General features: G+C 35.7%; 1 protein-coding gene across 1 annotated transcript; it reads left to right on the top strand.

The window, feature by feature from the left end:
- Positions 1–1,212: 1,212 nt before the first annotated feature.
- LOC128993834 (zinc finger protein 91-like) lies at positions 1,213–26,212 on the top strand. Its single transcript, XM_054417882.1, has 7 exons — positions 1,213–1,637; positions 7,501–7,671; positions 8,120–8,218; positions 10,585–10,745; positions 12,310–12,468; positions 13,043–13,226; positions 21,639–26,212. The coding sequence occupies exons 1-7, from the start codon at positions 1,500–1,502 to the stop codon at positions 25,803–25,805; spliced, it is 5,079 nt and encodes a 1,692-aa protein (XP_054273857.1). The 5' UTR covers positions 1,213–1,499; the 3' UTR covers positions 25,806–26,212.

Genomic DNA, 26,212 nt, shown 5'->3' with positions numbered 1-26,212 from the left:
CAAATAGAGGGTTTTCATTTCAATGCCAAAGGAAACAAATACGAAAAGTGTCGTGAATATCGGGTTGTTAGGTTGTTATCAGACCAAATTCCTGTTCGCTTTTGCAGTTATAGACAATTATAAATTACAGAAAATCCATTTAGTTTCGATTCTTTGAATGGATAGCGTTTTCTCGTTTAAATGTTTATAACAGCACTCGAGTTATCTTCTCCATCTAAAAAAAAAAAAAAAAAAACAATAGGGAAATCTTCAGGCAGTTTAAGTCACAAGTATTCTCTTCGAAACACTAACAACATTCCCATCCCCAAACACTCCACTTCATTCTTCCAACGTCATTTTCAGTACAACGCTACAAAGCTGTACAATAGCCTTCCTCTCCTCTGGGGTTGAAGACCGAGCAGGATCACAAGACTTTCAAAAGAGCAGTGAAGAGAAAAGACTGCTCTTGAATGTGGTTTACTATAGCGTCCAGTAGTCATAACTGTTTGTAAATAGTTTTACAAATGTACTACATAAGAAGTTTTGTATTTTAGTTTATTTTGACATGGCTAATGCTGATTGTATTTGGTTAATTTGGCTAAATAAATGACTTATGACTAATGTATAGCCTAGCGAGCTGGTCTTAAGTGGTTATAGAGCGTGGGACTTCGGAGACCCTGAGGTCCCTGGTTCAAATCCCGTTAAATAACCAACGGATTTTTTATCCGTGATTTTATCTAAGTGATAGTGCCGCAACCCCTAGGTCTAGCCTAAGCCTGAAGTAATGTGCAAAACATTCCCGGGCTCGTGTCCAACGTCTAACGTCTCAGGACAAAAAAATAGATGATTTAATCAAGGGAGAATGTTTTATCTATGATATAATATTAAAAACCTCTAAATTCCACTGAGCTATAATTCTAACTCAGTGCTAAATTCTAACCACTTTTACTTGTTAGTCCTTGATAGTCAGAGAATGTATTGAATTATTATTCGTCTGCTCCCTGCTCCTCTTTGATTACTTACTTTCACATTCTATATCTCTTCGTTCGTTCTCATTCTCTTGTTCTTTGAATTTTACAGTGGCCTGGTTTTTGGATTCCCCTTGACCAATGCTCCGTCTCTCTCTGTGGAATGGAGTAGGATGAAAGAATTGGAATACAGTAGAGTAAAGCAAAGAAAGAAAAGGACGAAAGGAAAGAAGTGAAGTGAACCAATGAAAAACTTAATCCAAAATGGCAGGTTCGAGTTGTAGGCGAAGCGAGGAGTGCCTATCCTCATCCTCAATTTGTGTATCTCAAGAAAGCTGTTTGTGTTTTATATGTCATGATGTTTCAAGCGTTAGTATCAACAGTTAAGTAACAATGCTCGTGACACTTTTTGCGTTTACCCACGTTCATGGAACGGGAGGTAAAAGTTGTCCATGTTACCAGTCGGTGTAGCTTCTCCTAAGAAATATTCATCCGGAGTGTAATTTTATAAAATAAAGTAATTGATATTCTTTACGATTAGCAAACATAAAAATGACTGATTTCGGAGATAACTTTAAGGAGCTCTGCCGCCTCTGTGCTTCCTTGGACAATATCAAAATGGACATTTTTGGTGATAAAGGAAAAGAGAGGAAACTCCTTGACAAAATTCACACTTGTTTACCTGTAAAGGTAAGTAGGTCTAGGCATATGCTTAGTATTTTATTCGAATTCTTCTAGAAATAAGCCTAATCTTGAATTAGAAGGAACTAAATAATTTTAATAGGCCTCTAGGCCTAGTAATTATTCAGACTAGGTACAAGAGACCATAAGCTTGAAAAGACTGATCAATTAGGCCTTCTCACTCAGCATTTTGATTCTTTGGCCTAGGCCTAAGATTGGGCCTTCTTGAAGTCTTTATCCTTATCGACACTGTCGGTTAGGTTGTGTCAGGTACTCTTACAAGATGTCAATGAAACATTAGCCTATATTTATGTCAATAGGTAGGCCTAACTTTACTTTAAGTTAACAAATTGTCAATAAAACATAAGGCTACACTAAGTTAGGCTAGGCTATATAGCATATTTGGAATAGGCTACCATATTTTAATGTGGCATGGCAGATGTAAGTTAGGCCTACAGTAATTTGGTCTAAGATTGGAAAATCTGTTCCTAGAATGAATATAAGTCAAGTAACTTAGCTGGTGTGTTAAGTTATCCAAGTGATCCGGATGTAAAACTTACTACCGGTACATTTTTTTATTTATAGGTAAGTTGGACCTATAGTTCCATCTCACACTGGCAGGATATTAAATACCTTTACTTATTGCAGAGCGACTATAAAATTTGAGGGTACGACTTAAGCGACAGAATGGTATGGTTTTTGTGCTCTTTGAAGCTTTGCTGGTCTTCCCTTTTCAAATACCTATACACCTTCATGTTCCATAAGGAGGATGAGAAAGTTTAGACCTACCTTATGTCAAAGACATATTGACTGAAGATCACGGTTTTAAGTAGGCCTACCTACTTGTGGGCCTATCTGCTGATCCCTGAAAATTAAGTTTAGGCCGGCAGTGCTCAGTGTACTTATTCAGAAGGTGTTATAAGGTGTTATAAATCTGAGTGCCTTTTTTGGAGCAGTCACTTGGAGCAGTAAGCCTTTTTTAATATTAGCTTTCATAATGGGCTGAAGGAGCATGTCCCCACAATACCAGTTCATAACTTACGTTATGTGGCTGTCAAAGAGGGCATGGTACACAGGTCTTTAGGTAGGGCTACTTAGGCTGTGATTGACCTAAGTTTTCCTAATACTTAGGGCCTACTTGATACTTGAATCCTGCATCTTTGACAGATCTAGTCTGATAGATTGCATCATAATTTATAATATAATAAAATAAAACTATATACAATATTTTCAAAACCATAAAAATAGGCTACTATAAAAAAACTTGGCCGTCTATTGAATGGTAAGGCGGACATATAGGTACCGTACACTATTTTGCAAGGAGCTCATCCTCAAGTCCTTTAAGGGAGTAGAGCGGTCTATTAACAAGTATCCCTTTTAGTTCCCTCTTGAAGGAGGGCACATCCATCTCCCGCATCTGGGTAGGCAGAGTATTGTATATTCTAATTGCTGAACGGGGATAGCAACTCAAGGTACGACTGAGACGGCAGCGGGGAACGTCGATGTTTTGGGCCTTCCTAGTACCTATGATGGTAATCATGCACCTCCTCTCTCTTACTGTAATCCCTCAAGTTGTTCTTCAGTAGGATCAGAATATCCATAACATACTGACTATATACTGTGAGCACCCCTAGTTCCTTGAAGAATGGTAACAGGTACAAAACACTTGATTGTTTAACACAGACTTTTTTGATGTGGTGGTTCCAGCTGCACTTAGTGTCAAAGCCAAGCAGCTTTAACTTACAGGTTTAAAATCTACCTCCTCCAGTTTTGAGGGGGAATACCAAAACTGAGTCTTCATTTATCTTCAGCTTATTTGAGATAAGCCTATAGGCTACATCAGTTGATGGGCTTCTGTTTTCAGCTCTGATGTGATAGGTCTCACCCTCAAGAGAGTATGTGGTATTATCTGCAAACAGTGTGTGACTGTTGAATGATACTTAAGTCATTGATCTTCACTGTGAAAAGTAACAGGCCAAGGACCGATCCTTGTGGCACTCTGTGTAACAATACGCAAACTCTAAAGGAGGCCCCTTGAGATATTAAAAAATATTTTTTTACATGAATAGATAGGCCCTACAGTAAGATGTAGGTCAGAGGAGACAGCCGATTACAAACTTTTTGAATGAGAAAAGCTCTCTGATGCTAGAAGGATAACTCTTGGCAATTTGGTAAGAGAAAAACCAAATCAGAGTACCCCAGTTTGTTTGGGTATCAGAGATTCCCGAGGAGGAATTAATTGGAAGTCTACAGACTTATCGGATGCCTGAATTTGTAGTGTCTATCAACAAAACAACTGTCTGGTGTGCGCAATAATTTGACTTTTCGTAGTGCTTTATGGCTTGCCCTTGTTAGGTAAAATAAGATAAGCCGTAAAGGAAATAAGCTAGGTCATAAGCTTTAAAATGGCACCTCAATCACAAAAAAAATTGAGTATAGGCCTAATGGCTGAAAAAAAGGATGTAGCCTAACAGAGAAAACCCTTACTCTAGCACAGGGTCGGGCAAAAGTATGGAAACTCCATTTTAACCTCTTAATGGGTTGTATCAGGAAAGACAAACTCTGCACTCCTCTAAGTTTTGTGACAAACCATAGGCCTAAAAGTGACACTTTTTTGTTGGCATCCCAATTTTGTCCTAAAATTCAAAATGGGTTATTTTGGGGGCAACTCACAAATTTTAAATGTAAAGCCCCATCAAATGTCACCTCATTACATTAAAAAAAATATTGGTGTAAACTAGAGCTCTCTATTTCAACCCATTACAGAAAGGTGGTAATTTCTATTTTTCTAAGAGACTCAAGGTAAAAATTACATCAATATCTACTATTAACGTTTTTATGTGTTGTAGGTAGGTACCAGGAAAACAAAACTTAGCATTTACCCTAACAAGAAACTAAAAACACATTTTTTTGGTTGGTATGAAAATTTTTCTCATGACCCCTAAACACCCATTTTGGGCAAACACCCAAAATTTTGAATGGCCCCTAAAACAACCCATTTTGGGTTTTCGGACGAAATAGGGATACCACCAAAATGTGCACTTTTAGCGAATTTCCCTATAGGGAAGTAGCTATTACCGTAGGTCTCATGGTAAGACCTAGGCCCGGGGCCGATTAACTTTTTCATTTTGATGTCCCCTGAGGCCAAAAACACCATTCTTTAAAATTTTTATATAGCCCTAGATCTATATATATGTGTGTGTGTGTCCGTCCAGACGATAACTCGAGTAATTTTTGTCCGATTTTGATAAAATTTGGTTTGAATGTGTAAGGCGGGATAAAATTGAATGAGTTCCCGAACCAGCATGATCGGATCATGGGAACGGGTTTAATGTGGGGGGGGGGGGAGTTTATGGGGTAAAAATGGGGTTTTCTCATCTTTTACCCTTAAAACACAAAATTTATCAATTTTTCTCCAGACCTCTTTTTAAAGAGCTTGAAAACAAAATCTATATATATAATACGCTAAGCCGATTTTTGTAAACAGAACTCCTCCCAGATTTTTGGACCGATTTTGATGATTAAAATGTCAAAACAATGGCCCTGATCTGTAGTTTTGCAAAGTGTTTTTCGTTTTTTGATATCTTTATTAGTTTGGGCAGGATCTTCCATCAAAGTTGGGTTTTCTCCCATAAGATTAACATGGGGGAATCTAAATATTTAATTGGAAACTTTGTCTCCACTAATTTGAGAGAATGGCTGGGCGTAGAAACTTGATAGAGGTGGCCAAAGAAAGGTCTTGGTCTGTAGATGAGTTATCAAAATATAAACGAAGTAAATTCGCTTAGGGCTCTGCCCCAGAAGCCTTTAAAGATCCCTCGACAGCTTTGTTTACATTTTGGCCATATAATACTTTTTAATGAAACAGCTGTTAATTTTTATATTGTGTTTTAAACAACACACATTTATTGGGAGTTACTGAGTTGTCCAGAAGAAGTATTTGCAATGTTATTTTCTGATTTTAAAATTGATTTTCTTCTGTATCATGTCATATTTTGCAATATAACGTTTCATTACAAAATCTGTGGAAATTCCTTTTATCGCAGAACTCTTACAATAATTTCTTATTGAACTATCTAATATCTGGAGTACAGGTTGTTGTCTGCCTTTTTCACGACTTTTGCCTAGATATTTTATAATATTATTCTACAGATCATCATAGGTTCATGAGATAATTGTCATACATGTTTTCAATCATTGGAAAAATAGTCGAATGTGTAATACAATACAAAATAATACAAGTGCAGAAGGGCACGTTGTCCATTTGAGCCGTGTCCATATTTTGTTAAATTAATAGTTAGTTTACAGCAACTGGATAAAACATTTTACAATATTTATGTAGAAATATGTGCATGATTTAGAAAGTCATTAAGCTTTAAATCTGCAATTTACTACAGACTTTTCAGAGAGGTTGCTATAAAGTATTCATTCATCATAGTGAACACATAATATAGATATGTATACAAATAAGAATTTGAACTCCTAAAGAGCCTTTTAATGTTATTAGAATAATGAAATGGGTTGTACATGTTTATTAGCGCTACTCAGCAACAAAAACCATTTAGTTTATCTCTAAAATATATATTCTTAAAGTGCACTGAGCAGCAGCCTAAAAAATACTATGTAACTTACCCATATAGTTACAAAATGCTTGAACTCGCATTGTAACATTTATAATTTGGCTTATATTTCTCCAGCAGATTATTTATCTGCAGAAGAAGTTTATTGTGCTCTTAAGCCGGGTTTTCCTAGGCGCGTAGTCGGCCAGCGGAGAGAGGAACGCGGAGAGCGGACTCAGCTGGTCTTAGGTAATTTAATGTTACTGTTTTCCTAGCAGCGGAGCGGAATGCCATGTTAATTTCAATTCCGCTCTCCGTTGTCCGCTCTCCGCTGGCCGACTCCGCGTCTAGGAAAACCCAGCTTTATCGTGTCTAATAACATCCAAAGACAGAACCCTTGACTAAAATGGTACCTATCTTGCAAAATTATTTGCAGTATCCTATATTACGGACCGCGGCCCACTGGGTTGTTAACATGATTGAAAATAACACGACATTTCGGCTATAAAAAAGGCATAAAGAGTAAATACTATTTAAGCAGCTACTTAAAGTATATTCCACTTAACCTAACTTTCCGTAGATGAATTAGCGTAAGCCTTGAGAGTAACCGTCGATTTCGACGGGTTTGACCTAGTTAATTTAATAAACGGTATCAAAGTGTTTGTTTTTGTACGGTGATTGGTTACATAGAAAATTCAAAAAATCTTAAATTTAAAATTCCCTTGTTATTCTTATGGTGAATATTATAAAATGTTGTAGGTGTTTTGTTTATGGATATATTTTGATAAAACTTGGCGGATTTATTTATTTCACACTAAGCTATTGATATTTTAATAACAAACACACTTTATTAGTTTCCCTGTAGCAGCTAACCTAAGGTACTCGTTAAACATAACTGTCAATTTGATAGATTAATTGAAAGTCAATAATTCGCTTAGTCGGCAGGTTTGCTGCAGTGGGGGTATTGTGTCATATAGACATGTGCAGAGTTTGGTTTTCCTGATACAACCCATTAAGAAGTTGATAGGGCGTTCCATACTTTTGCCCAACCCTGTATATAGATAGATGGATATGAACTACTGAATGGAGTAAAGAAATTGGCTGCTAGCGACAGTGAAAAAGAAGTGGACAGCTGACACAACTCATATGACAATAAACATATTTTCTTTAGTAGTGTTAATGGCGTCCCGACTCTCTCCCACAATACCTACCTGTACTGCACAGTACATGTGGAGTAGCCTATATTCTGTTAAGATTATCATATTTATTTTGTATTTTGATTTGATTTTGTTAACTATAATGCACTTTTACAGGTGTCAGATGATGACATGTTGCCAAAATCACTGTGTTACCGTTGTATTTACAACTTGGAAAATTTCTACGATTTTCGCAAGAGTTGTGTGGACACAGTCCACAAACTGGAGAGTTATGTCAATGAAAAGTGGGGCAATGCTCTCGAGCTACAGTACAAACCTCAGAAGAGAGTGAGTAATTCTTAGTTACAGGTAGTAGAACTCAATACTTTGTCAGTTAAACCTACTTTTAAAAACAGTTTGTGGCTCAAGAGAAAAAAAAACAGTCTTAAATAACTTTGACAAAAGAGAAACTTTAAATAATTTTTTTTTTTGAAAATTTGTATAGCTAATTAACGTTTACTTTTTACATGTTACCCAACCTTTCCGCTGTTTCAACCTTGCAGCGGCCAGTTTATGTAGGATACTTACTAAGCTAATATCATCATCTTTTATATTGTGACTTACTTTCTCTTTGATTTTAAAATTGAAAAAGAAATTCAATATCTGTCACTTTCAAAAATATTTCCACTTCTAAAATAAAAATAGTAAATGACTTATCAGTGTAAAAGTTATATTTTCCCTCAAAAAATTGAGCAATATTTCCATTTATCCAGATTTTTACCATTTAAATTTTCAGAATCCTGATGCTGAAAGTATCTCGATGAATAGTGCTCGATCTGAATACTCCGACAGCCAAGAAGCTCCGAATCCTGCGGATTTCTTAGAAGCATGCCTGGTAGGATTCATTGTCTTAAAGTAACTAATGAAAAGCTGGTTATCTGAAATAATAAGCCTAACACAGTTTTTTCTGGAAGTACAGTATGTTTTTTTCTGAGTTATATTATAGTTATTTGTGTAACTATAATACTTCACTAGTGGACGAAGTGGCACTTTGCACACGAGAGAAATGTTTACGCACAACCATCGATGATTTTGGAAAGTTTCTCGAGTGTAGCAGAGGCAGTTTGCACTTGCGTTACACATTATATTTTCCTACAGTTACTATAAAGCATATAAATAATTAGTCTTTCAAACACTGCACATCACATTTTTAGGTTAGGTTTAATCCAAACATTGAACGAAATGGAAAACGCTACACCAGCTGATTGTAGTCGTGATATCTTTAGTGTTGCCAACTTATTTTCAAGTGTACACGTACTACATGCCTAATAAAAAAACACTCTGTTTTGTGTTGTTTGGTTGGAATAGGCCTACTGGTGTGCAGCAAAAGTAAAAAGTGTGTGGCTAAAGTAAGTAGATGCAACAATTAGCAACCTTCAGTGATATAATCAGTGCGAGGAAGGCCACTTTTCAGGTGACTGTAGGAAAAAATTATTGTTCACTTGTGGAATGGGATGCATGTAAAGGGGGATGCATAAAAGCCTACATTTTAAAATGAGAACCATTTAAATTTAAACTTTTACTTTGATTTTTATTTTGCACTTGAATTACACATAACTTATCATAGGAGCAGTAAAAAGCAGTTATTTTGTTTCAATTGAAAAGTGGATTCAATTTGCTCAAAATTATTTTATATATAATTAATTGTCACATTGATAGACTACTGACAAAACTCCATAATTATTCCTCAGATTTTGATTTTTTTTTGTTTGTGGAATGTAGCCATTATATTACATTTTCAGCTCATTTATCACCACAACATACATGAAATGAAATGAAAATGTGCTTTATTGTACAATTTAGAACATAAATACATTTTTACACAGACACATAAAAACAATGGTTAATGAATAACCGTCTGTTTTGTTGGCACTAGAGTTGTTCCATTACTTAGATTAGAATAGTAGGCCTATTGAGCACTAAAAAGATTTATTAATATTTCTGAAATAAAGACATAAGAGAAAAGATATAAGAGAGAACGAAATATTATTACATAAGTGATAAAAAACAAAAACATACTGATCCTAACTTATCTGTAGACGAGTTTCATATACAATACCACAACATACATATGAACATAGAACTTTCTTTGATATAATCAGTGCAAGGAAGGCACTTTTGAAGATTTACTACATTCAATTTTGGAATAAATTTTATTACTATGATATGAAATTTGCAAAGTCCGGATAATTTAAACTTTACTAGGCCTAATCTGAAAATTTGCTTCATCCAAAACTGTAATAGGGAAACCAAAATTAGGATATTTAAGTCTGCTAATTTTGTTTTCTAAGTGAAGAAAACTCCTCGTTTGAAGTAAAAGTACGCCAAGGCTTTAGAAATATTTTTTTCGGTTTAGATCAAGGTGCTTATTCTAAAGCGATGGACGGCATTGAATTTTTGGTTCGGGATGGGACGGGACGGGATTTATCCTCAGTTATTTCCTTCCCAATTTTCAGGACGGGATTTTTTCCTGTACATAAAAAGAAAGTCTTGAGTTTTGCAGTTACCAAACAAGAAAAACAAAGTCAATTTTTGGCACTGATCTACAATAACAAAAAAATGATCATCTCGGCATGATCGTCGGTATTACTTCCCGGCCACAATGCGATCGGTGATATGACTCACGGTCACGGCATGATCATCGTTATGACTTGCGGTCTTGGTGCAATCGTCGAAATGACTTCGCCTCCTGCGTTCGCGGAACTATCGTGAACATCTCTCGCGATAGCGGCATCATCGTCACTCGCGAAGCGGCTAATTCGCCGACGCGGAAAATTCCTGAATCAAATGTAATCCCATCCCGAAAATCTGGAATATTTTTTCCCCGAAAATGTCCTGAAATTTCGGGACTCGTCCATCCCTACTATTCTATACAGTGTAGCGCTACACATAGGGTAGTTGCCATGTCTGAATGGGATACTCATATCAGAGATGTCCAGTTCCTTGAAAACAATTTCAAAGATCTTCTGATCATAACAACTTCATCTTGTTATCACTCATCCACATCAGTTAATGTGATGTATTTCATTATAGTTTTTATGTTAGTAATAATTTTGTATTGATTACCCAAAATAGTTAATCCAAAATGGCTCCTGTCAGAATCAGCCTATTCGGTCCTATCGAGACTCCTTTGTATGTGGCTTGCACAATAACTATGATTTGGGAATCCAACTAAAATATAATCGCTGCCTTTTCTTACAGGACAATGAACCAATCCAGTCTTCGATGGTCCAATACAACCATGGTCAGTCTCCAAAGTTCGAACATCCGGAGCAAGTGATAGAAGTCAACTCTGGCTCCTTCGTCTGTCCTTCATGTCCTGAAAGCTTCAGCAACATGTCAGCGCTCATCATTCATTCCAAGTAAGTAAAATTCTTTTACTTGAATATGAATGAGGTTTAAAATACCTTTATTCAATAGACCATCACCCTATTCTAAGACTAGTATATCTACAATAGTCCAAACAATCCTGTACTCGCCACGTCATCACCTAAAGGTCAGATCACAACCAACTCCCGTCTTCAGTCGAGTCTCCATACTGCCTTGCACGTGAACGCATCGCTAAAGACAAACCATGTTAACTGTAAATAGTCAACTATCGTTTTTATGTTTTGTGTCTTGATTGTGAACTTTCAATACACCTCTTAAGGCAAGATTAGTGTTCTTATACTATGGATCTGACGATGGCGTTGGCGTCGAAATGCGCATAATACAGTAGGACAACTTAGACCACAAGGTGTTTAAACCTTTTTTTTAATTGCCAGTATTTGGTCTGGAAACACCACAACAAGAAATGAAACTAGCCTATCTTCTTTTAAAAGTAAATTAAACCATCTATTTAGGTAATCAATTTAAAAAGGGGTTTCTCTTAGGTAATGACGGGTTTTGATATTTTTATAAATTTTCGGGAATTTTTACATCTTGTTCTACAAGACGAGATTTTATTTTTATAAAGATTTTTTTTAGACAAGATAAAAAAAAATTGAAAATGCCTGCAGAAAGTCAATGCAATACCCGCAATACAGGAGTGCATTGCTGTTGCATTTCCTTTGCAAAGGCGTTCTTATTAAGTTAATTCTTTACATAAAGATATTGCTTTAATTGTTTTATAATTTTTGGTTTTGATTTCACAAACGATGAGTTTTGTAAAGTGTAAGCAGTGTGAGACATGTTTTACTACTGTAAACATAGCCAAAACCACTCACTCCAAATTCATTCTAAAAATAACACAAGACTGAAAAATTGTTACTTGATACTTGACTAGTAGGCTAAGTCTGATGTTTTAGACTGATAAATTTTGTATTTTTAAAGTTGATCTATATCCTAACTGATATCACCATGTTTCCCATGTGGAAGAGTTATTTTTAATAAGGTAGGCATAATTAATATTTGTTTTTTCATACTGATGTGTTTATTAATGTTTTATAGTAAAAGATTTTAAATATTCTGTTCTATTATTATTATTTTTGTATTTAACCAGCCATCTGTCACTGTCATAAATCAGTAAATATAAAAAAAAATTGTTTTAAAATCAGGTTAAAATGTTGAACTTGCATTTCCCATTATGTATGAGAAGGGAAATGCTGTCTCGATCTTGTCTCAACATTTTATAAGAAAAAAAATCCTGTCTCGTCTCGTCTCAAACTATAAATCCAATCTTGTCATCCCTAGTTTCTCTTTACCCTTTTTTTTAACTGTCCTACTTAATAGATCTTTAACGTTGAGGTGTAATTTTAAGCTATGATCCACTGCAGATACGAGTGGTAATAAAGTAGTTTCCTTTATGGCTTATGTCCTAGCCTTTGACAAATTTATAGACACAAAAACAAGATCTTTCAAAGATCCTTGCTGCTGAACAACTTTCTGCTCAATTTTCATAACTTGCTTTAATTAGATACACTCAATGTTCAATGATTATCTGTGCAGGTGTCACATGGCAGGAGGTACTGTGACTATGACAGGCAAGAAGGAAGCTGTGAGGCTGTTCAGTTGTCCTGTGTGTGACAAGACATTCATGTCCAAGGGCAACTTGTCCAACCACATCAAAGTCCACAACAGTGACGGCTACCCGCAGGTCCAGGACAGGTGGGTGCATTACAACTGTTGTACAGTTTGGCTTGTATCATTACAGTAGACTCTATCTAATTTGGGAGTTTTTTTATTGTCATTTGTGTTTATTCATGTGATTGACATTTTTTTTTTAATTTTGGTCTTTTTAAAACGTTTTTATTTGCTCGCTTTCTTGTCTGGTACAAATTTTGCAATCAATTTTATACTAACTTCCCGATGAGCTAGAGACTTGAAACTTGAAACAAAGCTTACAAATTGAGGACAATGCAATATTCAATAATTTAATTTTCATATTTCCCTTGGGCTACGCCTCATGGGCTTGTCCGGTGCAAATTTATTATTTAAAGTCTACCTTTTGTTAGATGTTGTCAAGTTCAACATCAAGCAGCACCATAATTTAAACTTTTGAGGTGCTTGATTTTTTTACTTGTTTTACTTGACCAGTGATTAACTGGTTACTGCCTTGCATGAGTGAACCAAAACATTCAGTCAAAAATCTTACCATATGTTTCCGGTTAGTGATGTAACAAAGGTTTTTAGGTTTGAAGGATTGTTGTATAATGGTTGTAATTGTAAGTATGGTCGACAGGCCGTTCCGTTGTGAGCTGTGCAGCAAGTCGTACACAGTAGCTAAGCACTTGTGGGGCCATGTCAGCACTGCACACAGAGGCGATTCTAGAGTCACCTGTCAATTCTGTCTAAGGATATTCTCTACCAGCCAAAACCTTGAAGACCACTGCAAGACCAAGCATCCTGACCAGTATCAAGGAAAGGTCAGTTTGACATCATCACTTATGTATTCTCCCATCAGTAAAGCTCATCAGGCAAATTTTCACATGCTTTGGTGTCAAGACATTGCTAGCAGTTGGGAAATTCCTTCAATGATGATGAGATTGTTAGATTGTTAAACACAATTTACACAGTTTTCTTATTCATGTTCAGATGATTAATTGAACAAGTAACACAAAAATATAAATGTTGAGATATTCCAATGCACATATATAAACATAAATGTATAAAATGTGTATGTTTTGTGTTTATATATCTTACTGCGTCACTGGCTGAAGAACTTCACTAGTAGAAATGCTAATGATGATGTCTAGACAACAAAATTTGTACAAATTGACTGCTTTGAACTGTACCAAAGAGTATAATTACTAAAGTCATCTGGTCTTGCATTTTAGTTTTTACCCTTAGAGTAGAGTAAATCTATCTTTTTCTTAATACGATTTTCCTTAATTTTCCAAGTGTAAAATATGATTTGGTCTAAATTAAATTACTATGACAGGACAGGGAAATGATTTAAGGGTAACCCAGTATTTTACTGTTGTGGGACCACCTATCTTTAGAAGAAACTTTTAATCAAGGCCTTAAAAAAATTTCTTGCAAACAAATACAAACGCTGTATAATATTTTAGTATTCTTTTGTTATGTATAAACTACGGGTTTACGGTACAGAAAATTTAAGGTCGGTATGGTTCGTTACAGTACATTGTTTTGTACCTCCTTACCTCGGTTCTTGGCAAAAAATCGGTTCGGTGTTTGGGTACAAGTATTTTTGCTGTTTTCTTTTCAGGATTGTATTTAAGGGAATGTTGCTGGAAGTCAACAGTCCCGGAAGATCAAATAATTTATACCTGTGCCGCTAGGTCAAAAACTACAATGTTTGCAGTGTCTGTAGATCAAAAGTCCCAGTAAGTCAAATAGTACAGTCCGAGCTAAAAACGTGGTCTATGTTAAACCAATTGACTTATTGGGAATTTGACCTAATGCAACAGTAGTTTTAATATAACAAAATACGGTAAAATACAAGTTCAGTTTCGCTGAGTCAACAGTGCCGGAAGATCAAAAGCAATAAAAGTGAACGTCGATTCAGTGTAAAGTAGACCTCCTGCAACGCTTACTACACCAACAAAACTCGCTTTTAGTTACTTCGTGTTTTGTCATAATTAGAATAGAGCTAAAATTATCATATTTGGTACATAGGTTATCTATTCATGCTTCTTGCCAACTGTTTGGTCAACACTGTAAATAGGTATAGTTGATGTAATAAAAAGCCTTTCGTCAAAATTTGTGGCATGAAAAACACGCAAGGACGATCTGAAAATTTCTGGTTATTAAATACGATTGTAAAAGGAGATCCATTTAATTTTAGAACTATTTTATGAGTTATAATGTAGTCTACACATAAAATGTGTAAATGTATTACGCCTCGGAAGGGTTGAAACCTGTCCAACTATCATATATATTATTAAAACGTAAATGGGGGTTTTTCACATTCTGAATCAACCAGTCGACGGATTTTCATTATTTTTGTGATGAAAGAAAGATAATTTTGAGAACTAGGGAATGTCAAAGCCATAATTATAATTAAGGGTCCCAGTTTTTTAGAAATTAAGTTTTAATTTTTAAAAAGTCTAGCAGCCGACGCTAACCTTCTAAGCTAGCTTTTAGTACAATATAATTTGCTTAACATAACAGCTGTAAACATTGTTACCAATGCTGGACTAGGTTATGGATTTGGTTCCGCAAATGTTCAAGATTTGTGATCAAATTTCCTACAATTATGGTTCATTCCATCCACGAAAAACATGCACAGCTTTATGTGGTCGATATGGCCAGGCAAAATTACCCCATAAGTTAATGAATTATCAAGTAAGAACAGGATGATTAAATACATGGGTCGATGTGGCAAGAGAAGGAATTAAAATTGCTTAGATCGAAGTAAGAATGTTACTGCTATCTGGAGAATCAGATATTTTTATCAAATAAAAAAAAAAACTTATTTAAATGCTGATAAAATTCTGTATTTTTATGACCACAGATGAAGATTTACTTATAAATCTGGATACAATCTGAATGATGATCAATAAATATTGACTCTTTCCGTAACATGATAGACTAATTATATGAACTCATTCTCCCATATAGTGAAAGTGGCTTTGACATGAAACAAACTCATGAACAAACAATTATAAAGACTCCTAAAAAACCTTTTGGGCAACCTAAAGCCGATAAAAAGGTAGGAAATATTGTGTTAAACGAATTCAACAATCACCTTTTTTAGGGAACACAATCGTCATACTTATTATTATGCTTATCCCCCCTTCATTTAACTAAGATTTTAATGACTTCACTCTATCTATCGCAGTTAGCTGAATTTACATAAAACCTCAAGATTAACCGTCGATTTCGACGGGGTTCCACTAGTGGCAGATTAATTAAATATGCATAGTAAAATAGTAGGATGTTCAAATTATTTTTTAAAGGGATCTTTGTAATCATCGATTTGTTTTAGTCCCATATAATTTGTTTTAACTAACAGCTGGTTGAATGTAATATTGTTCTATATAACTATTAGGTTTTTGGCGAATTTCCCATATAGGGAATAAACTATTACCGTAGTACTTATAGAAACACCTGGACCCGGGACCGATTTAATTTTTCGTTTTGAGGCCCCTAGAGGCCAAAAACACCATCCGTTCAAATTCATATACAGGGTGATCAACTCAAGGAGGCCACCATCGGGAAATCGGAAACGGTAAGAATTAGAGAAAACTTTAAATGGGGGACATTCCTTTATTTTTTGTGGCAGTTAAAAATATGATTTTAGTTTTTTTTATCATGTTTTCGGATAGAATATGCAGTTTAAAAACGTTTTTAGCCTTGACATTTTTTCGATAAACCCACTCGTTTAGGAGTACAGCATATGGAAAAATGACTTCCGGTGTACATTTTACATCATGTAGCTCCTAAACAAGTAAGTTTAGAGCAAAATTGCAAACTGTAAATTAGTCTTAGAATTGCATCTACATTCCTTAAAGACTATAACATAAAAAGTTTTCCACTTTTCAAGTTTGCCGCCATTTTTTAAATGGCCATTTTTTTATGGTCTTTTTGGAATGTGGATGCAATTGTTAGACTTTTTTACTCTTCGCATTTTTGCTATAAACTTACTTGTTTATGAGCTACATGATGTAAAATGTACTAAAAAGTATTAGAAGTATTAAAAGTATTACACCGGAAGTCATTTTTCCATGGGCTGTAACTCCTAAACGAGTGGGGTTATCGAAAAAATGTCAGAGGTAAAAAAGTTTTTAAATTACCTATTCTATCCGAAAACATGATAAAATATAGGGTTTTCCATAAGAAATTTCATATTTGGCCAAATGGCGGATGAATTTCAAAAAACTAGATACAGTAGTCACCACCCTATGCGACATATTCTAACCAGAAAATTGTAATCGTATGATTCTATAAGCATTGGTAGGATTGCAAAGTACTACACAAACATTATTTCAAGGGTAATAACAGTTACAATTTCCGCTGACTTTAAAAGAGTCAACTAAAATATTATACTAATGGACACACAACTAAATGGAACAACTAATGGAAATACTCACGATGTACATATAACAGTTCGATATAAGCATTGAGTGTACACGTCAGTAGATACGTGTATACCCAATGACCCCCAATGATATAAGCAACGGTTCTTGCAATTTATTGCTTATTGTTTTTTTAGAGTTGTTTTCCGGACTTACTCACACTCGTATAAGGTTGTCCACGTTTGTCATTGATAATGTAGCCATGTTACACCCATTATCACGAATATGTTTACAAGTTTTCCGTCTGTTTTTGAATAACAATACATTTTTTCACATACTTAAGAACCACCTGATTTCGTGCATTACATGTTCGTCTCAATTTGATTTGCTTTAGTAGGCATTCTTTTGGTTGATGAGGACTTCAATCGGTCCTTTCAATGATTGCTCATGAAATATAGTACTTTGTCCCTTAATTTTTATTGTTTGGTAAAATGGATTAAATTATCCAGCAAACCCAAATTGAAATAGTAAATATAGTATTTCAAACAAATCAGTAACATGTTAATAATGTAGCCTACATTATATCCTTGAATTGCATAACAGCAACTAATTGAGCTGATCCTAATATAAATAAATCAATATGTTCTTCATAGGCATAACATGGGTTCTTTAAGAGCCACTGGGGCTGAGCCCAAGGGATTTAAAAAATGTAAGGTTGGTTTGCAAATGTATTTGACACGCTCTTTCTAATGAGACATGAATGGTCAAAATCGCCTAAGAAATTCGGAGGAGTTCAACGGAAAAATTTCGTGTTGGCGTTATACAGTATGGTTGAAAAGTCCTGTATTGGCTATATTTTTTAAACAATATAGATAAAGTAGTGAGACTTGGTATATCAATAATAGCCATAAATATCTACTGTCTTAAGCTATTATCACTTTTTTATCCCTTAAGGGGGATGGACCACAAATACTAAGACAACATTCTTATATAATTTTAATACTATTTTACCTGTTTTTGAAATGCCAACCATACAAATACCATACAGCTAAAAATAAGTGAAATAGAAAAGGTTTTGGTTAAATCCATTTAAATTGTTATTGGACACTAGTAAGTACTAGTGCACTTGCTGCTACCTCCCCCCTTCGGTTTCATGTATTCCTCTCAATCAGTTCAAACCTAGGAGGATTAAACATTAATGTTAATTAATGTTAAATCCAAAACAACCTGAAACACCCAACAGCCTGTGTTCAAACCTGAAACACCCAGATCGAAACTCGCCTGTCGTTATTTTAACATCGCCTTTTTTTTACTATATTTTTCAAAAAAGAAAGATTATATTGATTTATTTTGGATTTTAAAAATGTGAAAGTTTTATTTTATTAAAGATTTATGGTGATACGTAAATATTGTGGTGTAGTAAAGTATATTATATTGTAGTTAAGTGTTAAGTTTTAGGGTGAATCGAGATGAATCTTTTTTTATAACATGGGTCCCTACCTTAACATACATACCAAGTTTCATAAACATCGGTTGAAAAAGTGTAAAGATTAATATTTGTATGTAAAAAATACAAATTGGCGGATATCTAATTTAACGAAACGATTTTGGAAAAAATGTTATCCTTCATTTTCTGTTTATTTTAACCCAAGGAATTACTAGGTAAAGTATCTCCCCGCTTATTTTTAACACCCTGTTTATGATGTATTCTTATTAATATAAGTGAAAAATGTAAGCTGGTAATACAGAAAGATGTTTTATAAATAATATGAATGTACTGGTGATCTGTATTTCATCTTTTTCATGTCCTTAGAACTTTAAATTAAAAGTCCACTCAGCAGTCGCATCGTACGATGTAGTTCTTTCCATGCGTTGCGAAATGCTAAATTTGCCGTCCTCTTCAACCCAAGTTATCTATTGAACCACTGATTGTAAGAAATTCAAAAAAATATATTTTACGCATCACACTTTTGGCTACAACTTTGCCACAGACAAAACCTCTCTAACCCAAAAACAAACAAAAATCTCGCATGCTAACTTTTTCATGTTAGAAATCACGATTTAAAACTATTTCACCATATATATCAATTTTTATTAATTATATCGGTAAATAGTTTAAAGTTCCAACAAAATAGTCATCGAGTAGGACTAACCAAGAAGCTCTGTGCCAATTTTCAAAATTTTAGCACAACTTTAAGTACACCAAAACACGAAGTTATTGAAGTCATGCGTCGAGAGGACTATCGTTGTTTTTAACAGATTATACTTTTGACCTTCCGGCACTGTTGACTCAGCGAAACTGAACTTATATTTTATCTTATTTCGTTATATTAAAACTGCTGTTGCATTAGGTCAAATTCTCAATAAGTCAATTGCTTTAACATAGACCATGTTTTTAGCTCGGACTGTACTATTTGACTTACTGGGATTTTTGATCTACAGACACTGCAAACATTGTAGTTTTTGACCTAGCGGCACAGGTATAAATTATTTGACCTTCCGGGACTGTTGACTTTCTGCAACGCGTCCGTATTTAACCTATTTAAATTTTGATAAATTGACATTATTGTTATTTGACATTGTTATCCTGTGGAAAAAAGGGTTTGTTTTAAAAGTCTTGAGTATTGCAGTTACCAAAAAAATCTATTTTTATAGTTTGTTTGTCGGAAACGACGATGACGTTTTTGTGACCACGGGAGACGACGATGACGTTTCTGTGACCACGGGAGACGACGATGATATTTCTGTGACTGGGGGAGACGACGATAATGTCTACACGGCCGCGGTAAATGTTCATAGTTTTGCCGTGATTGCGGACGACAACAACGACTTTTCCGAGACCGTGACCGAGGGAGACAACGATGATGTCTACATGGCCTCGGAAGATGTTAACGATTTTGTAGCTATTGCGGATGGCGATGATGAAGTTTCCGTTACCGCGGGAGTCAATGATGATGTCTATACAGCGCGGTAAATGTTCATAATTTTGCCGCGATCGCGGACAACGACGATGACATATCCGAGACGATGATGATGTTTCTGTGAACGCCGGAGACAACGATGACGTTTCTGTGACAGAGGGAGACTACGATGATGTTGCCGAGACCGTGGGAGACGACGAAGACGTTTCTGTGACCAAGTGACGATGATGTCTACATGGCTGCGGGAAATGTTCATGATTTTGTCATGATTGTAGACGACGATGACGTTTTTGTTACCGCGGGAGTCAATAATGACGTCTACTTGGTCGTGGAAGATTTTTATTATCCAAAAAATGATGAATTGGCTAGTTATGTTTTTAGGAAAAAGCATTTAGCTTGGATTAGCCTAAATAAAATATAGGATGGAGAGGACACAGCTAACTCACCTGATGAATGGTTGCAGACGAGTCAAAGAACACATAAAACACACACATAATAATACTTGATATTTCGCCTCTTTCAGAGGCTTCTTCAGAAGTAGGCCTAGATGGCTAGTTAGAATTGGCTAGTTAGAATTTTTTTATTGCTGCAATTTTCTCTTTACTTGAAAAACCCCCCCATTATCTTAATAAGTTAAATACTTTATGACATAAAGACAGGGGTTGGTGTGGGATTTGAAAATTTGGTTAAATTATAACAATTGCTATCGGCATCAAGAATTGAGAAACAATTCATTTTGATATCAACACATCACTAAAAAAAAGTAGTCTTTAAAAACCTGGAATTAGTCTTGAATTTTGAAATGGAAATAAACTAGATAGGCTACCCTGAGACTATCACTCACTGCATTTAAAAAACTGTTAAGAGTTTTAAGGTTATGAGTAGAAAAGCAGTTTAGCTTAATAAATCCTAAACATTGACATGTGTAGAGCAATATTGCTACCTAACACAATATACAATATTGTGACCTTGTGGTCACGGCGCGATGGTCGAAATGACTCGAGGTCACGGTGTGATCGTCGAAATGACTCGAGGTCAGTGCGCAATCGTCAAAATGACTCGCGGTCACGGCATTATTGTCTAAATGACTCGCGGTCATGGCATTTTTGTCTAAATGACTCCCGGTCACGGCGTGATCGTCAAAATGACTCGCGGTCACGGCATTATTGTCTAAATGACTCGCGGTCATGGCATTTTTGTTTAAATGACTCGCGGGCACGACGCATTCGCCATGTTCCGAAAATTTTGAGACCCGTCCATCCCTAATAAAAATCAATCAAGGCTGTATCAAACCAAATTCGTACCCATAAAAATTACGTACCAAACCGATGACAGTTGGTAATTAGGCCTAAACCGTACCGCCCAGACTTTTTCGGTGAACCGAAAACCTCTAATATAAACACAATTGTCTGTAGAGTGGGGATTGAGGGGGTGGGGATGAAAATGGGAGGTTGAGCTCGAACTCCCAAGATGAGTGTGGGATGTTTTGTGTAATTTTTTTACTATCTACAATAACCTGTTTCTATGGCCAGGACCATTAGTTTGCTTCAGGACAGATCTCTATAATCAGAACACAAAATCATGTACACATGGGAGTGACTTTTTGCTTGATCCTCTATTTGTAACAATCTTAGTAACAATAAAAGTTTAACTTTTATTATTATTTAATTAATAAACTTTGTGAATTGAATTTCTCTAGAAGAAACAGAATCTTTTGAATTTCTTGAAATTGGAAGTTTTAGAAATGAATGTCTTTCAGACACATTTCTTTAAAAAACTGGTTTGGCAAACACATTGTACTTGGTCCCTTCACAATCCTATTTTAAAAAATAAACTTCAATCAAACTTGTTGAAATGATTGAATGATTAAATGTATTGAATATTTTACTTCAAGAAAACAATTGTTTTAAACTATTAAGATTATTACTTTTTTAAGGTGAACTCTGTTGATGAGAAAAACGAAGATGGAGCCGAATCAGAACAGCAGGCTAGTGAGGTAAACAAGTCTCCTGTGTTGGAGGAATCCAACAGTCGTAGAAAAAACAACCATCCAAGGAAGATCCAGAGAGAACAGAGTGTCGACACTGAACAATCTAACCATTCCGTCAATGAAGAAGGTGAATCCCCAGAAGATAATATTGTCTCATGCTTTTCTTGTTTGTTGTGTGGAAGAATGTTTGAAAATCGAAATAATTTGCGTAAACACATTTTGATCAACCATGGTATTGACCCTGCTGAAATTGGCTATCCCGACATAGTTGCTGATGAGTTATCAATTCAGAGAGAACTAATTGATGAGAGTGAAATGATGGCAGAAAGTATGTTAGAAGCAGAAACTGTATTCTGTTGTGAGGTTTGCATACGCGAGTTCAATGATAGGGCAAGTCTATGGCTGCACATGCTGTACTCCCATAGAGAAGAGGCTGCCACTGCCTGTGGAATTTGTTTGAGAGTTTGCTCAGATAACGTTAGTCTGTTGGAACATGTGGACTCTTGTCACCCAAGAGATACAATGGCATCCGATAAACGCAGGTACAGTTGTCAAATATGTGCCAGACAACACGACTCTAGGAAAAAACTTTTGGCTCATGTAAAAATACATAATTTAAGAGATGCTGATGGCCGTGCTTTAGACCCAGAATCTATGGTTGTGCTCAATAGTGAATTACACCCAGAAACTTCAGGACCCCATGACAATGTAATAGATGACGAATTCAGCATGACTTGTGAAATATGTTTTAAGACGTTTCCCAACGAATTAAAACTGATCAAGCACAAAAGAAATGCGCACAAAGATTCAGAAGCAATGCACAGTCTAAACAGTTCTGCTACATACAAGTTGTACTTCCCTTGCGAGATGTGTGGGCTGTCCCATTCCACAAGAACAGAGCGTTGGCGTCATGTCTTCACCTATCACGCTGATGAACCTTCATTAGTGTGTGGAAAAGAAAGATGTGGCAAAGTGTTTCCGACAAAAGCGTTAAAACAAGAACATGAAACTAGTCACCATGACCTTCAGGGTGAATCTCCCAACAGTTGTGAAATTTGTGGTAAATTATGGGCAACAAGGATGAACTACTGGAAACACATGATGGGAGTTCACAGTGATTGCTTACCTTTTATATGTGGAGTCTGTCTAAAGATCTTCTGCAATGTAACAGACCTAGCTGCCCATGTAAAAGAAAAACACTATCCGTTGGATAACTCAACAGAATACTGCTGTGATATTTGTGGTAGGCCATATTCCAAGAAATCAAAAATGTCTAGACATAGAAAGATTCATAACCTGCCGACTTCTTTAGGAGGCTTGGACGAGGGACTGTTTGATTTGCAGCCAGAAACTGTTGATCATTCTAATGATCCTGGTGTCTTGAAATGCAACGCGTGCCCAACAGAACAGTTTTTAGATTTAGACGAGTTATCTGAACATAGAAGATCCGCCCACAACCAAGTCCCCTGTGATTTATGTCCAAAGTTTTATGGAAGAACATCTCATCTATGGAAACATGTTTATAAAATTCACAAGACTCATCCGGATATCACTTGTAACATTTGTTTAAAAACATCAGCATCTAAGTCGCATTTGGCAAAACATTATGCTAAACATCACCGTGATCACGCACCATCTGAAGATAATAATTATGTGACATTGAAAGACGTTGTTAACGATGGTGACAGTAGTAAATGCATAAAATGTGAAAAAGTTTTCCGAAAAGACCATTTGATGAAGCAGCATCTAAAGCACTGTACAGGTCCAAAAGAGGCAACCAAACCAGTAACTACCACTGAACTTGTTAATGGTTCATTCCCGTGTACGAAATGCTCTAGAGTTTTTGATACACTTCGTGTTTTAAACAAGCACATTAGGTCTTCTCATGTAACGTACAAGTGTGAAATTTGTAATATTCGCAAAGATTCCAGAACCGAGCTGTTTGATCACATCAAAGAGGAACATAAAGACGATCCCGAGTTGACTTGTGATGTTGAAGGCTGCAATAGAATGTTGCGTTTGAAGAAAGATGCGCTCAAACATAAACGTGAACATCGTCAAGGATACCCTCCACCTAGCTGTGAGGTTTGTGGAGAAATTCTCCAAAATAGAATAAAACTTCGAAAACATCTAAAAGCAAATCACCCAGCAAGAACCAAGTTTATGTGTTGTATCTGTACTGTTTGTCATGTAACATTTGAGGAACTGCAGGACCATATCAAAGAAAACCACCCTTCATCCATCGGCAAACCCAATACGTGTCCAATATGTGCTAGAAAGTGTCCCACCAAATATAAACTCGACACTCACTTAAAAACACATGGAAGTGAGTTCTTCAACTGCTTAACTTGCTATAAAGTCTTTAGGGTAGAAGAAGAGTTTAAGAAACATTGTGAAATCCATCCACCCAAAAAACAACCGTCATCTGTAAAAGCTAAAGAAGTTATTAAAGATTCTGATGCCGAGAGTGATGATGAAGAGGAGACTGGAAAACGAAAGCAAGACGAAGATAGTAAACCTATAAGTCTCCTCACGTGTACCAAAATGAGTAGATTAACTCATGGTTGCGTCTGTTGTAGATCATCTTTCACCACTCGAGCAGAGCTTTCCAAACACCAACTAGAAGATCATTCAGACCTTAGGTGCGGAACATGTAGCTCTTACTTTGATTCATTAGAATCTCTTGCTGCCCATAAAACGAACTGTAAACCAAAGGAAGTAAGATCAAAACGAAAAGCAGCTTCTCTTTCAAATTCTTTCCTTCAAAAAACCATAAGGTTTGATTCTGAAGACGAAGATTATCAAATGGGCGTTGTCAGCATGTCCTCTTTAAACAGTGTTGATGATAATTCTAGCAGCTCTAAAGACTGGGTATCGTCATATAGTAAGTCATCATTAAGTCGCAAGGTGTATGAGAATGACAATGTGTATTCACCATGTGAACATTGTGAGAAAACTTGGCCTGCCAAACGAGTTTTATGGCAACATTTAATTAGATCACACAAAAAAGAAGCCGCTACTACCTGTGGAGTGTGTTTAAAGTATTGCAAATCGTACTTGGATCTTGATACGCACTTGGTCGAAGTTCATCCTCGCAACTTTGAGGAAGAAGATAGCAACGCCACATGTAGAGTTTGTGGTCGATATCACAATGCCAAGGCCAAACTGCACCTTCATGCTGCAATACATCCAGGAGAAGAGGATCGAGCCGCTCAACTTCAGTACGATTGTTCAACTTGCGATGTAACGTTCAGCTCGAGGGGATTTCTTAGGAAACATGAAAGAGAAAGACATAATATAATTTCTAGTAACCAATTAAACAGCACAGAAAATACAAATGATGAAGAGCTTGTAAACACCATTACCTCTGACGACGATGACTCACATTTCGAAGGGTTTCCTGATGAAGATGACGATTCGTCAACTTTAAAACGAAGCAGTGTATTCATCAACAAGTCTATGTCTAAAATATCCATGAGTTTAGTCGCTAACTCAACAGAAGCAGAAGTCTTGGACAGTAGTTGTGATGCAGTGGATGCCAAAACTGAATCAGCTAATGTTACTAATCCCAATGAGTTGGCTTTGTCAACTGTTTCTAGTCAAATGTCAGATGGCAGAGGCAGTTTTGAAGGGGCTGTAAATGAAGACAACAACGATGAAAGTTCAAAACAAGATGACAATGATGAAAGTTCTAGTTCAAGTTCTTCAAGTTCCAGCAGCTCCAGTTCAAGCTCAAGTGATGATGATGATGACGATGACAATGAAAGTGTTAACTCTGAAGACAGTAAGGAAGACAGTTCTGCTGAGGTTGATGAAGATGAAACCAAGGATGACAGTTCAGCCGAAGTGGAAGATGAAACCCGTGATGACAGTATAGCAGAAATCGAAGAAGATGAAACAAAGAACTCTTCACAGACTTTGGACACAAAAAGTTATCAGTTAGAGGACAACGTAATTTCAAAGACATTTCAGAAAGTTGCAGGATTGAGTCAGTGTTCAAGACAGAGTATGTCGATTGAAGAAAACAGCCTTCAGCACCCTTACATCAATGATTCAAGTAGGTACATCACTCAAAACTTGACTGACTCAGAGATTGACAACTTTGTAACGTAATATTGAAATTAGTATTTGTATTTAGAAATCTACATATTTCTGCATTCCCATATTGTTTTGTAATAATGTTTATATGTGTATATTTGTTTGTAAAAAATGTGAGGTTAATAGTGTGTGAATGTTTTTTTATATAATAATGTCCACTTATTCTTTTAACAGGCCTGAAATAATTATGCTCCTGAGACTGTTATAATTGATAACTTGAAATTCTTAAGTTAATCTAAAACTATCCCTGTGATTTATGTATAAATGTGTTAGGAACATACATATTTGTTGTTTCTGATTTTTTTTTATTCTTGGTTTATTTAGTATGTTATGTTAAATCAAATGTTTCTATATTTTTATTTAATTTTGGTTGTTTCTGTTTAAACAACAGTAATTTTCTTGATTAAAAATGTTACTTATAA

The sequence above is a fragment of the Macrosteles quadrilineatus genome, unplaced genomic scaffold, assembly GCF_028750875.1.
Source record: "Macrosteles quadrilineatus isolate MER2022 unplaced genomic scaffold, UCM_ALF_1.0 Scaffold_5__1_contigs__length_97177068, whole genome shotgun sequence".
Taxonomy (NCBI): Eukaryota; Metazoa; Arthropoda; class Insecta; order Hemiptera; family Cicadellidae; genus Macrosteles; species Macrosteles quadrilineatus.
Note: the sequence above shows the minus strand (reverse complement) of the source record. Positions and strands in the feature narration are given on the sequence as shown.

What these genes read in the sequence shown, in the direction of transcription:
- LOC128993834 (XM_054417882.1), top strand. Translation starts at nt 1,500, where the DNA reads ATGACTGATTTCGGAGATAACTTTAAGGAGCTCTGCCGCCTCTGTGCT. An exon ending in AGTACAAACCTCAGAAGAGA is followed by an intron (nt 7,672 to 8,119) that starts GTGAGTAATTCT and finishes TTAAATTTTCAG; the next exon opens with AATCCTGATGCTGAAAGTAT. An exon ending in CTGACCAGTATCAAGGAAAG is followed by an intron (nt 13,227 to 21,638) that starts GTCAGTTTGACA and finishes TACTTTTTTAAG; the next exon opens with GTGAACTCTGTTGATGAGAA.